The sequence below is a fragment of the Asterias rubens genome, chromosome 20 (genome assembly GCF_902459465.1).
Source record: "Asterias rubens chromosome 20, eAstRub1.3, whole genome shotgun sequence".
Taxonomy (NCBI): domain Eukaryota; kingdom Metazoa; phylum Echinodermata; class Asteroidea; order Forcipulatida; family Asteriidae; genus Asterias; species Asterias rubens.
The window spans coordinates 1,348,528-1,360,858 of record NC_047081.1 but is presented as its reverse complement, the minus strand read 5'-3'; the positions used below and the strand labels follow the sequence as shown (position 1 = coordinate 1,360,858).

Here is a 12,331-nt window from a genome sequence, read left to right as displayed (position 1 = left end):
TGCTTTGAATTCATTAGAATCCTACAGCTAATTAGAACTCAAACCTCTTGATAATTTTGATTTGTTTTGAAATTAGGATATTATGTCAACACGCGACATTTGAAAATTGCATATTCGTACATGACCTTTACTTTGACTTGTTAATGTGAATAGAAGTAGGTCAAATCATTTGCAGCAGCTATGGGCATTTTGGTACAAGCCTCTTGTGCGCTTGTGGCAGCTATGCCGTCGACTTCACAAAGCCCTTCCTAACTTAGGATGAATCTTATGACTTAGGACGAGTCCCAACCCTGCACTGTATTATGCAGACCTTAACATTAATCTTAAGTTAGGACGAGTTACTTGTCCTAGCTCAAGATAAGACGAGCCCTAACTCTTTGTGAAATCGACCCCAGGTCTCTTTAGGGTTAAATGACTGCGCTTCGCAATGAAGCCTACCAGCTATGTATAGATGCACTAACTGTAGGAATTTGCAGCTTGTAACCAGCTAATTCACCTCACCAAATTTGTCATGCTTAGCACATAGGCTTGTGAATCAAAATTTAATTAAGACCAAGCCCCTCCCTAAAACCAAACAAATCTTCTTTTCTGCCCAACCACCCAAAACCCTTAATTCCTTATTCTGCCCAAAATACTTATTTCTTACCCATTAAAAAAGAAAAAGAGAGAAAAGAGTTTTATTTTGGTTGGACTTAAAAGAAACATCCTGTGATTCATCGAGTCCTTCCTCAGCGACTCGTAACCCCAACCTCCTACCCCCCCCCCCAAACAATGTCTGGCTTTTACTTTTGATCACATCTTACACAACAGGTCAAAAGTTGGCAGCACTTAAATGAACTTGGAGGGGTTTAACGCAATACTGTCAACGGCAAACTTAAGCTCTAAGCTTCCTTTCAGGATAGCATGATCCATGAGGAATGTTCTCGGTGATGACAATTTTATCCAAAGCTTTCTTTTTAGGAACGCATAACTGATCTCGAAGGAAAAGGGAATCCATTGGGCGTGGATATAGTGAGAATTTCTCAACTCTTGTTTTATCAAGAAATGTCTCTCTCTTTAGAGTTGTATCGTAAAAGAATACAGCAACACAAACTTTTTTTTAAATTTTTTTTTTTAGGAATTTGTTAGCTAAGTGTTAGCCAATCGTTTACAATTTTACTTAAACTTGTTAATTTTTACACCTCTAGTTTTACTCTGTTCGATATTAAGGGTAGGAATACACAAAGCTGTGGGGTCTTTTAGACAATTGAACAAAGGTTTCCACAACATTTTTCCTTAAAATAATAGAACAAAAATAGCAAGTCCCCACAACTGTGCGTGAAAAAGAAAGTGTGTACTCAAAAACAAATTTAAATAGAGAGATCGGTATTTTGGGGTTATTATTCTGTTTTAGATGTTGGGTTACAGAGAACTTAACAGCAAAATGCAACTTTTTTTGCATATTTAATAAGCTTAATGACCACAACGCACTTGGCTCCTCACTCATTGAGCAACGCACTAACATTAACGGCCAAAACTCGCTTTATGTTCAGAGGATCGCATGGAACGACGAGTGAGTACCTGCTCAATCGGCGAATCAGCCCTCGAAGCCGAACTCCTGGAGATTAAAAACCAGATCGCTCAACTCGAGCAGCACCTCATGAGGCGGCGACCCCGGAACAGGGGTCACCGTGAGGTCGGAGGTCATGAGGAGGTCAAAGAACAGGAGGAAGTGCAGAGAATGTCAACGGAGAATGTCAAAGTTGAAGAGAGTTCTGCAGGTTTGTTTTGCTGATGGCTTGTCTGATGATTTTTGCACCTTTTTGTTTTTTCCTGGAAATAATACTTTCGCTTTTTCTGGATCGTCTCTTTTCTTTCTTGAGTCTTTTGCACTGTTCTTCTTCTAATGAGATTAATTTTGGGCACTTTTTTAAAGGTATGCATAACCCTTTTTTTATTTCTTCTGAAAGGTAACTTTCCCTTCTTTTAATTTTTTTTTTCTGGACTTCTGTTTTTCTTTCTTTGGTGTGATTTCATTTGCGCTTTCAATTATTTCTCGCAAAAAAAATCTGTGGCTTTTGTTTTTCTTCTTTTCAATTTCTCTTGAAGTTTTGAGTTTTGTTCTGCAGCTGTTTTCGTTGATCTATTCTTTTAGATTTCTGCTTCAGGTTCATTTTCCTTTAATTTTTTGCATAAAGCAAATGATTGGCTTGTGCACGCTTTTCTAATGTGATGAATTTGTGTTTCTCTTTTTTTTTGCCTGCAAACACGGCCAGATTGTCTGCAATTAGGGTTCGTAGAAAAAGTGTTTGAAAAGTTGCAGTGTTCCGGTTGGATTGCTGTTTTGTATTTCATTCTGGTTGCTTGCAGTTTTTAAATCTTTGTTTTGAGTCATTCCTTTCCAAAGTTATTTATTCATTTAGCCATTAGGTCTTCAATTCAGTAACCCATTTCGATCAGTTGTCACACATTCATTTTGATTATAGTTCATTTGATTTGTTTATATTTTAGTTACTTGGTTTTGTAGTCTTTTTGTGTGTTAATGTATTGTTTCTTTCAGCACCTTTGTTTTTGTCAGATATAACTATATAAATAAATAGTAAACTTGCTAAAAACTTGACAAAAGAGCTAGTGTGGTCTAAACCATCTTGACGCTTCGAACAGAATTCTGCTCGTGTTCATGAGAGTTTACTGTTAAAAACTTCAAGACCACCTCAGCTCTTTTTAGAGCCAAAACTCCCACAGATTTAGTACATGCTTGTTACCGCAAGTTTACTATTTATGTATAGTTTATTCTTATATTTCACACCATGCAGAGCTAAACACCACTTATTTGTGTTTTAGTTTCTATACATTTTTAGTGGTTTTTCTTTTACCCTGCAACTTCACTGATCATTCACATGCACTGTAACACATACACTACAAAAGATGCACACATACGGAAATTTGCATGCGAACACACATCGCGAGTGCCTAGATTGATGCATTGAAAATAAATCAAATACCTTCTTTAAATGACATTTATAAATTATTTCCTTTTAAAGTTTTGGAAGTTTCTTTTAAATTAAGAAATGATTGATGCATTGAAATTTAATGCAAACTTCCCTTTTAAATCCCATTTGAGGTTTATTTCCTGCATCCCCTTTCCTGAGAGTTTTGTTTTCTTTTTTTTGGGTCGTTCACAATTATCAACATTTTCACATACCGTTCACTTTTTCAATACCCTTCCGTCCCTCCTATGAATAAGTGTACAAGATTTTTTTAATTTTTGTGCTCACACTATTCTACATAGAGATGCTTGGGTGTGATAAGCGAGAAGCGAGTTGGGTACCCGTCGCAGTGATGTTAACTGTATGGTATATACCATGTGTACATAAAGCTTGGCCCTTCTACTCAATAAATTGTTCTTTCTTCTTTTCCTTAGACCAAATATCATGCCCCCCCCCCCAAAAAAAAAAAAAAAATAACAAAATCTTAAAAATTAGTTGTCTAATTTTCAAGACACATGTTTTGAATCGAAGCTTTGTCTCCATGCATGTTTTTGCCAAATCCTGAAACCAACCTCGGATGTGACCAAAATTCTTGACGATGTTCTATTTTCCCTACACTCATCCTGTTATGCCAAAGAGTGACTTCATCTGCTCGCTGTACCTCGTTTCCCCTAATTATAACCTCCTCAACCCCTAGAATAACCGCAAAACAACCCTGGGGATCCCTGACCCCCAGCGCAGAAACCCCCCCCCCCCCATCCTTCAATCATGATCCTCCACCTCCACCACCCAGGCTAAATTTACAGAACTGCTAAAAGTTACTGGACACGTTTACTACTTATCAAAGACCAGTCTTCTCACTTGGTGTATAAGCTTAATATACCGGTAACCAATTTTGAAAATTTGGGCTCATTTGGTCATCGAAACTGCAAGAAAATAATAAAAGAAAGAACACAAATTGTTGCACAAATTTGTGTGCTTTCAGATGCCTAGAAAGGCTTCAGGCCCTAATACTTGGTGACTCACTAACCCTTGTATCCGGGCTGAAAATCCAATTTGTCAGGTCTACTCAGCGCTTTGGTCAGTGTTCTAGGGTCTTGAAAAAATTCCTTTATATTTTTGTTTTTTGTTTGGGAAAAGGGGATATGTATCACATTCAAGGATATTAGGTGTTTTTTACATGAAATAAATGACCTAAGTTTAGGCTTAACTAAGTATGTAACAGCCAATGATTTTTTTTTTTTTTGGGGGGGGGGGGTGGGGGGCGGGGGGAGGGGTCATTGTATGTGTTATCCAGTCCATCATGATACAATTCTTCTTAGATCAGTCTGGTGTCCTGCCATGGGATGGAGGTGTCTCCTGTAATAGTTTGGTTCCATTTGTCAATCTACGTCTCCAGACATACCAGTCATATCTTAAGTCTGGTATCCCCTCTCTCGCTTCTAGTCAGAGTGTATCAATCAGCCAACTTCAACCGGAGTCCGATATCATTTCATACTTCCTTTGGTAAGTTACTCACTTCTGCCAACGGATACAAAGCCGTATTTGATCTGTATGGTGTCCCGTCTCCCCCATGGGATTGGCAGTATCCATCAGTTATCCTAAATCAGTCAGTGGTGTCCGATGTCCGCAACCCATCCTCAATCATCCCAACAAGAGGAGTCAATTCAAGACGACATTCGATGCTAGGCTGTCTTAGATCTAGTATCCTTTCTCCCTCATGGGAATAACAGGCATCCTGAAGTAGTCAGGATACATCTGTTCATTGCAGTCTATTATGCTGTCCCTTATTGTTATCAAGCAATGTTGTTTTCAATTCTGTCTGGTATCCTGTCTCCCTTATTGTATTAAAGACATACTATACATAAGCAGGACTGGAGAACCTGGAAATCCCTCAACTGACTACGTACAGAGGTGGGACGATGCAAGACAAACATGAAGAAATGGGGGTATACCGACGATGATGACACCAAATGCTATTGTGGCACATCACCCCAATCTATGCCACCTTTTATGATGCCCAGCCCTTGAGGAGCAGTGCTGCCTTAAAGACCTGATGGCAGCAAAGGAGAAGGCTGTGAGATGAGTCCAATCCTGGTCCGAACATTTGAAGAGTAGATGATGGACTTGAAAGAAAAAGAAAACATGCTGGGGTTTTTGGGTTTTTTTTTTCCCCTCAAAACTTTGACATCAGATTTGACTCTTTGGCCTCGGCTTCATTTTATAGTATCATGGCTCATCACTCCTTTACCAAATGTAGACGGTTCCAGAATGGCTGCTGGAGCCTTAAGCTGGAACGGGAGCCAAGATTCGCCAGCTTTCCACACTCAAGTCATGTCCGGTCTCTTATCCCAGTCTCCGTTACAGTCACCGAATGGCGTTAACTGATGTTAAGACGTCAGATATCCTGTTAAAATGTCCTCTGGGATGTTACCACATCCAGGAATTTTACGGCTGCTTCTTCGGTTGTCAGGTCAGAAGGATCAGTTATCGGCAAACCTGTGTCAGGTGTATTGTGTTTTATCTGCAGGTGTTTGTCGATCGTGTCAATTATCAACGATCAGTCTCGGACATCAGAGGTGTACCTGTGATCCCACTGTTGCAAGGTGTCATGGCCGTGACATACTTTTTAACAAACTACATGATCGATTGACCGTTAACATTGTACATTTGGTTTGAGATACCCTGTGGGTATAAATACTCGCTGGATAGATTATAATAGATGTTAGATAATGTTCTTTGAGCACTTGTCTGCTTTCAATTCTACTACCACGGAGTAGATTTAAAAAATATATTTCCTGCTTATTAGGAAGAAAATCAGCCGGTACTACTACTTCGCTTAGTGGATAGAGGAGACTTTTCTTTATTCCTAACAACCGCCAAACTCTTTTTCACTCAGCTACTGTTGTCCTGAGCAATTTTAACATCTTTTTGTGGGGGGGGGGGGGAGGATCTGTAAGTTCCATTAACAATTACGAACCTGGAAGCCAGCCAAAGCAAACAAACATTACGGACATTGGCCAAGAAATGTCAATCTCTATTCCCAATATCAAGCGACCGTAAATCCTTGCCCTTTGGGGATCAAATACTCACTGAGTAAAAACAGCATCTAATTCACACGTCAATTATCTTTGGAATTTTCTCAAAGCATTTGCCCTTTTGAGCTTGACATTTGGACAATTTCTCCTTCGGACAATCAACAATTTCACGGCGTTGGCAATCAATGAAATAGTTGTGCTTACTTTGTCTGATTTGGGGAAGTCTGTGTCTTTCAACCGGTCCATAGTAGGGTGATTCGGCTTTCTCCAGGGCACTAGAAATGTGATTCATCGACAGGAAATCAAGTTTGGGGGAACCAGAAACTTCTGTCTAAAAGCGAAAATGCATTTCATACATAGCAGTTCTGTTTCATGGCAGATAGTTTGTGGCATGTTTTGTTCGTTAAAGTCACAGGGGGCACTCTGTATATTTCTAATAGGACACAGACTTAAAGGGGGTAAACAGATATTACGGTCAATAGCACTTCTTGGATTCAAATTTTGGGGCATATAAACCACATTACTGAAGAGTGAAATGATTTTGAAATGCTTACTATCGTAAGCTGCAGTACTTTTAACCAAGAAAGTTTTTATTGCAATCACAAATCCTTTAAACACGCTCTACCGATGCTATTTAAGAACATTTTGTGCGCAATCCAAACCCATGACTGTGCCAAATTAGTCTCCAACAACGCTGACGTAAAAATAGCCGTGAATTTCTTTCTCTGAAACCATGGGGAGGGTTCTTAGGATAGTGTGCAACGATCATGGCTCCAGATTAATTTGTCTAAGTAAGAACACAATGCATTGTGACAGCTGGGTTTGGAATATCTGTGATGGTATGTCATCATTCTTCTTCGCCTGTCTCCATTTATTTTATTTTTTTCCCCCCCTTTATTTATTTATTTATTATTTTTTTTTTTGCGTTTGCGTTTTACCACTTCATCGTCTGTGTAAGGGAATAAATGTTACCTCTATAAAACAGTTATTAATATTTTGGGGTTGCATGAAGAAAATTAGTTTAAATGACGAACAGAAATATATTTATGCAGAAGATATATAGTGTGGAGATCCATATAGAACTTAGAAAGTGAATACCTATTTGGTTTTTACCTACTTTTTGTGTTTGCGTTTGTGTTTTACAACTTCATTATCCGTGTAAGTGAACGAATGTTAACTTTTAATAACAAAAAATGATTTGGGTATGAACAAAGAAAATTGTTTAAATGACCAACAGGAATATAGTTATGCAGAAAATCAGATATACACATAGTCTTGAGTCCATGAAGAACAAAAGTGAATACCTACTCGGTCATTTTTTTAGTATCTTAACCTTCTGCTTACTGACTTCCTTATTGAATCCCACGCATACCCGATGAAGTGTTCAGCCAATACTGTTCTAAATGACCTCCTTCTCTCTTAAACTTTACACCCCAAAACATAATTCATCCATTTTCGAAAACAAGTTGGGATGACTTGCCCCGCAACAAATCACGTTTTTACGCAAACCAGCTTTTGTGCCCCTGCATTTTGTCCACCAAAACTCAGGGGAAAATCCTCAATACTTCTCATATTAAAAAAAAATAGAAAACGATTAATTGCCTTTTTGCCACTTCAGGAAAATGATTTGAAGAAAACCATCCCTCCATTTCAAGAGAACGGCAAGGTCTCAAATCGTCGCCAAAATCCCCTAAATTAATCTGAATGGAGACATCGGTTCCTCTGCCCCGACGCTCCCATGTGGACATCCGATAAAAAGCACCCCGTTGCCAAGTATGACAAGATGATGAATTGATGAAATAAATGAAAAAGGGTACTTTTTGGTTTTCCTGTTGGGAATTGCTTGGTGATTCAGTCAAGTGGGTAAGAAACTAGTGGTGGGTCACTTAAAAATGTAAGCAAAGGTTGTTCTCTTGAGGATGGACTGACCTGTTTCTATACGCAAGTTTGTTGAAGGAGCTGGACTGTGTAAAGCATCAACATGTGTCGGCCATTTTGGTCTCGTTCCACAAGTTCAACAGCAGTAGTGGATACCCTTTCTCATAACACAACAATGGGGATCAGACTATTTTACTCTTCCATCCTTGGAAAGTGTCTGCTTTATGAAATGGGCCAGGCACCAACTTCTTACGACCGTTTAAGCAGAAAGTATTGCCCAACAAGTTTCTGCTCAGCAGAAATGCACAGGATACCAGTCACAAATTAATGTGACATGGTACTTTGGATGGTGACCTTATCCTGGTAACCATACTTATTTAGAGCTTAGCTGCTTTTTGGTCTCCAAGTTATAACACAGGTTTATTTCAAACCTCACTCATAATGTAAAAAGGGTAAAAGCACAATCACCTTGCCAAATATTTTCAGTTAAAACTGCTCTCGTCCTTTTGAAAAAATGCTGACTAAATTTCCAGAGGGATCAAAAGTTCCTCAAGTGCTTACATCATACTGTAACCTTTTCTACCTCACGTGCAATATTGATATTTGAAGAATAAAGAAAACACAGTTTTCAACACCTTGTGGGTTGTAGCCCCCACCTCCATCCTGCTCCAAGCTGTCTCTAACCTTTATATCCCCCTCCTTATTCCTGATTGCCTACATCCTTTTTATAACCTAAATTTTGTTTTCTTTTCTATGATGGATAAAGAGCCCACGTAGCATGTGCATTCTCATTCTTTCGATGAGTCAAAAGGAACTTTATTTCGGCTTTTAAGAACTTTGTTAGGCGTGAGTTTAAAAACCTGGAAGCCCTCTTGGTGTTGAAGGAAGTTAATACTTAACTAATCCCTGTTAATGACTAAAGGCTACACTGACAGGGTCGTTTCAAATATGGCTAAGGTGTGCTCTTTAACAAGCTTTTGCTAGGAGGGATCTTGAGGGGACCATTTTAAGGCCACTAACACCCGAGTCCCATTTCATAGAGCTACTTAAACGGCAAATATTGCTTTAAAATAGCTAAGCACAGTAAAATTTTGCTTACCAGAATAAGGTTAAAGGCCAAACTTCTATGTCACTTGTACACTTTTGGACTGGTACCCTGCTCATTTCTGTTCAGCAGAAAATTGTTTAGCAATAGTTTCTGCTTAAGCAGCTCTATGATAATGGGCACAGGCAAGTCTCACACTTTGGTTGAAGCATGTGTAAATCTGTGTAGTTACTTAAATATCAAATGACCGGTAACTGGTGGATTATGGTCAACCAGTGGATTACAGGCAACCTTTCCTTTCAGTTAATCTCAAGTTGATGTTATTTGCCGAGTGTAAAGGACGACTTACAAGCTATTAAACCCATCCTCCTGAACCTGGACGTCTCATAAAATTAAGATTGCAATTTTTAAATTAAGCTGGAAATTTTGGTCGACTGAAATCCATACACTCAAGTAAAAAACACTTTGGCATGAGATAAGGGGATGCAAGAAACAGTGAATTAATTCAGACTAATCCCCCACTCCTCTCTCTTGTCTAACAAATATTGTTGGTTAAACCTCGGAAGGAAACAAGGAACTGGGCACTTCTGTTTCTTGTATGAACCTGGTCACCCCCCTGGTCTTAGCTCGGAGGTATGGTTCAGTCTATTTATGGGCAGAGGTGATCTAGGAAGGAAACTGGCTGCCGCCGAATCTGTTGTGCGTTTTCTCACCGTCTTTAAATAGAGTCTTCCTCGTAGGGGTATCTTCGGGGCGTGAATGTGACACTGGGTACAAGGTTGTGGAAACGGAGAGCTCATTCCGCATTATCTCCTGGGAAGCAGGATTCATTCTTGCTCAGATTTTGTCTCTTTTTGAGGGCATAGGAGCCCAATTTCATAAAGCCTGTAAGCGCCACAAATTGCTAAGCACGAACAAATTTCGCTTAGAAGAAACTGGTCACCAGCCAATGGCGGGGGTCCATAGAGTCCACATTGTTGGCTTAGCATAGAAATTACTTATCTTAAGGTACATTCATTTTCATTTCACATAAATTTTCATCTCATGTAGGAATCAAACATCTTTAAATAGACCTGTCTGTATTTTGGTGTAAATTATCAAGAAATTAATATTTTATAGGGGTATCCTCCCTTCCTTCCACCTCCACATCAACCACTTGCATTCTTGCATAATAATTCCTCTTCTCGTACATTCCAATCCACTGACCCCCTGTTAAGATTTTTTATCCATTGCAAGGAAGCACAAATATTATTCCTCTTTCCACTTACCTTCAATCTTCTAGCACAGGTGACGCTGTAATTAGTTAATTTGTGTAACATTTCTGTTTAATGCTCAACATATTCCGGTGAACAAATCTACTTTCCTTTCCCTCTACCTTCCCTTTCGGTGTGGAGTGATGCATCATTGACCTTTGCGATGACCTCAGATTTTGCAACCTCATTATTTTTGGTGTCCGCCCTACTTTACCAAAATTGGCGCCGTTTGGAATTACTGGGGTTTTGGGGGGATATTTGGGTGAATTAGCTTGACATTTTTGTTGTCCTTAAAAAGACCTCTCCCATGTTGATAAACAAATTTCGATAGTCAGCATGGACGCTCGATTCGTAGCAAGGCACTCGATGGTGTTGACTCATTTATTACCGTTTTTTATCAAGTTAGTTATGCTTACAGGCTTAATGAAATTGTGCCCTGGTGTTGGGATTGACCTTTCATCATTTACATAGTCTTATTTCCAGAAGTTATTTTTGTTTTATGTCACAGACTTTACTCCGGTCCCAATCACAGCAGCAGCAGAGGTGCAAACAGAGGAGACACAATCAGCAGATCAAGAAACTCCTTGTGAGAAGACTAGATCTGACCCCACTGAAGCGCTTGAGAAGAGTCTACAGGAAAGAGAGGCTATCATTAAATTATTACAGGTAACAATTATGCAGCAGTAACCACTGAGCCAACCTGACTGCTCTCAAATAAAGCCTTGAAAAAGTTCTACAAGGCAATCGGAGTCACTCTTGAATAGGGGCAACCATGTGTTCTCCATTCAGACTAGCGAGTCCACTAACACAGACACAGAGCTGAGCTGGGTGTTAGTCTGGTGCTTCCCAAGCTTACACAAGCCTAAAATATAGCTTTAAGACAGACATCCATAAGGCCACATCAAAGAAAAACTTGCTTAGCATTCCACCTGTTTCTTTTTAGAGGCCGCCCTCCTTATTTTTTTTCTTCTCTATTTTGTAATTAAAAAAATAGGAAAAAAAACACCAATATTTTAACATTATCAGTTTTGAAAAAAAGACCAGCTGGTTGTCTTTAAACATAATTTTGTCGGGTGATAATTTTGTGGGAAAAAACAAAATTCCTTCCTTCCTTTTTTTTTGGTTTTTTTGTTTTTTTGTTTGTTGGTGTGTTGTTGTTTTTATTTTGCCTAAAGTCACCCCCTTCTCTCTCTCGCTCTTTGTGTATCTCCCTCTACAGGCAAGGCTTGATAGACAAGCTCTGGAGATAAACTACCTCAAGAATGGATCAGACGCTGCCAGTATGTTTAGAAGAGCCAAGAGTTTCACCGCTAAGGATAAGAAAACATTCGTAAGTTGAAAACAAGATTTAAAGGAGTAAAAAATAACAAAATTGTCAAGCCCCGTATCATTCGTGAAAAATTTAAGTAAAAGAACTTATTTGGTGTTCTACCAACATAGCTTTTTACAATTCCATTTTTATATTGAAGTTATTGTCAAGTTTATCTTAACATTTTTAGGATCCACGCTCCATGAAGCTCATCGACATCCTCCAGGAGAAGCCAGAAGGCTCGACAGACAACCTTCACTCTGAGAATCAATCAGAGTCGTCCAAGTCACTCAAGACAGATAGCACCCCCTCACTTGAGACGCTTCACATATCAGGTACGTTTCTTCTTTCAAGGTTCTTTAGAATCTGTCTTTAGAAACGTCCAATCCAGTCAGTATACCAGACTTTTTGTGACTATCGATGGCATGTCGTGTTTTAGCAAGAAAGTGCACTGGACTCAAGCTCTGTTGTTTCGGATCGGCAGAGTGTCGGTTCGAGTCCCAATAGGAGACTTTGGAACTGAGAAACATTTCTGATAGTAATGCTTCTCAATTTCAACACCTTTACTTCGAAGTGAAATGTTTCTCAAAATGCTCTATACCAGCATAATGCCATTATTATTGTTGATTTTGGGGGTTTAATTCTCTGTAATTTTTGTTTTGTTTTTGTATGGACTTTTTGCCCTACGGTGAATCTGTATCTAATTGTTTTTTTTTATTTACTTTTTGCAGCTGAAGATATACGAATGGACACAGCGGTTGAGGAGAAGCTTGAGACGCAAGAAAACAAAGAAAAGGTATAAACTGGTTTCAATCTTTTCTTATCCTGAGAGCTATTAT

The 12,331-nt window shown here is 39.0% G+C and overlaps 1 protein-coding gene across 1 annotated transcript in view; it reads left to right on the top strand.

Moving 5' to 3' along the window:
* The window catches only part of LOC117303677, a 66,552-nt gene that overhangs the window by 47,768 nt on the left and 6,453 nt on the right, over positions 1-12,331 (top strand). Inside the window, exons 8-11 of the mRNA XM_033787936.1 lie at positions 10,692-10,849; positions 11,403-11,513; positions 11,683-11,827; positions 12,224-12,288. Of these exons, the coding sequence (XP_033643827.1) occupies positions 10,692-10,849; positions 11,403-11,513; positions 11,683-11,827; positions 12,224-12,288 (479 nt within the window). The remainder of the gene's footprint in view (positions 1-10,691; positions 10,850-11,402; positions 11,514-11,682; positions 11,828-12,223; positions 12,289-12,331) is intronic.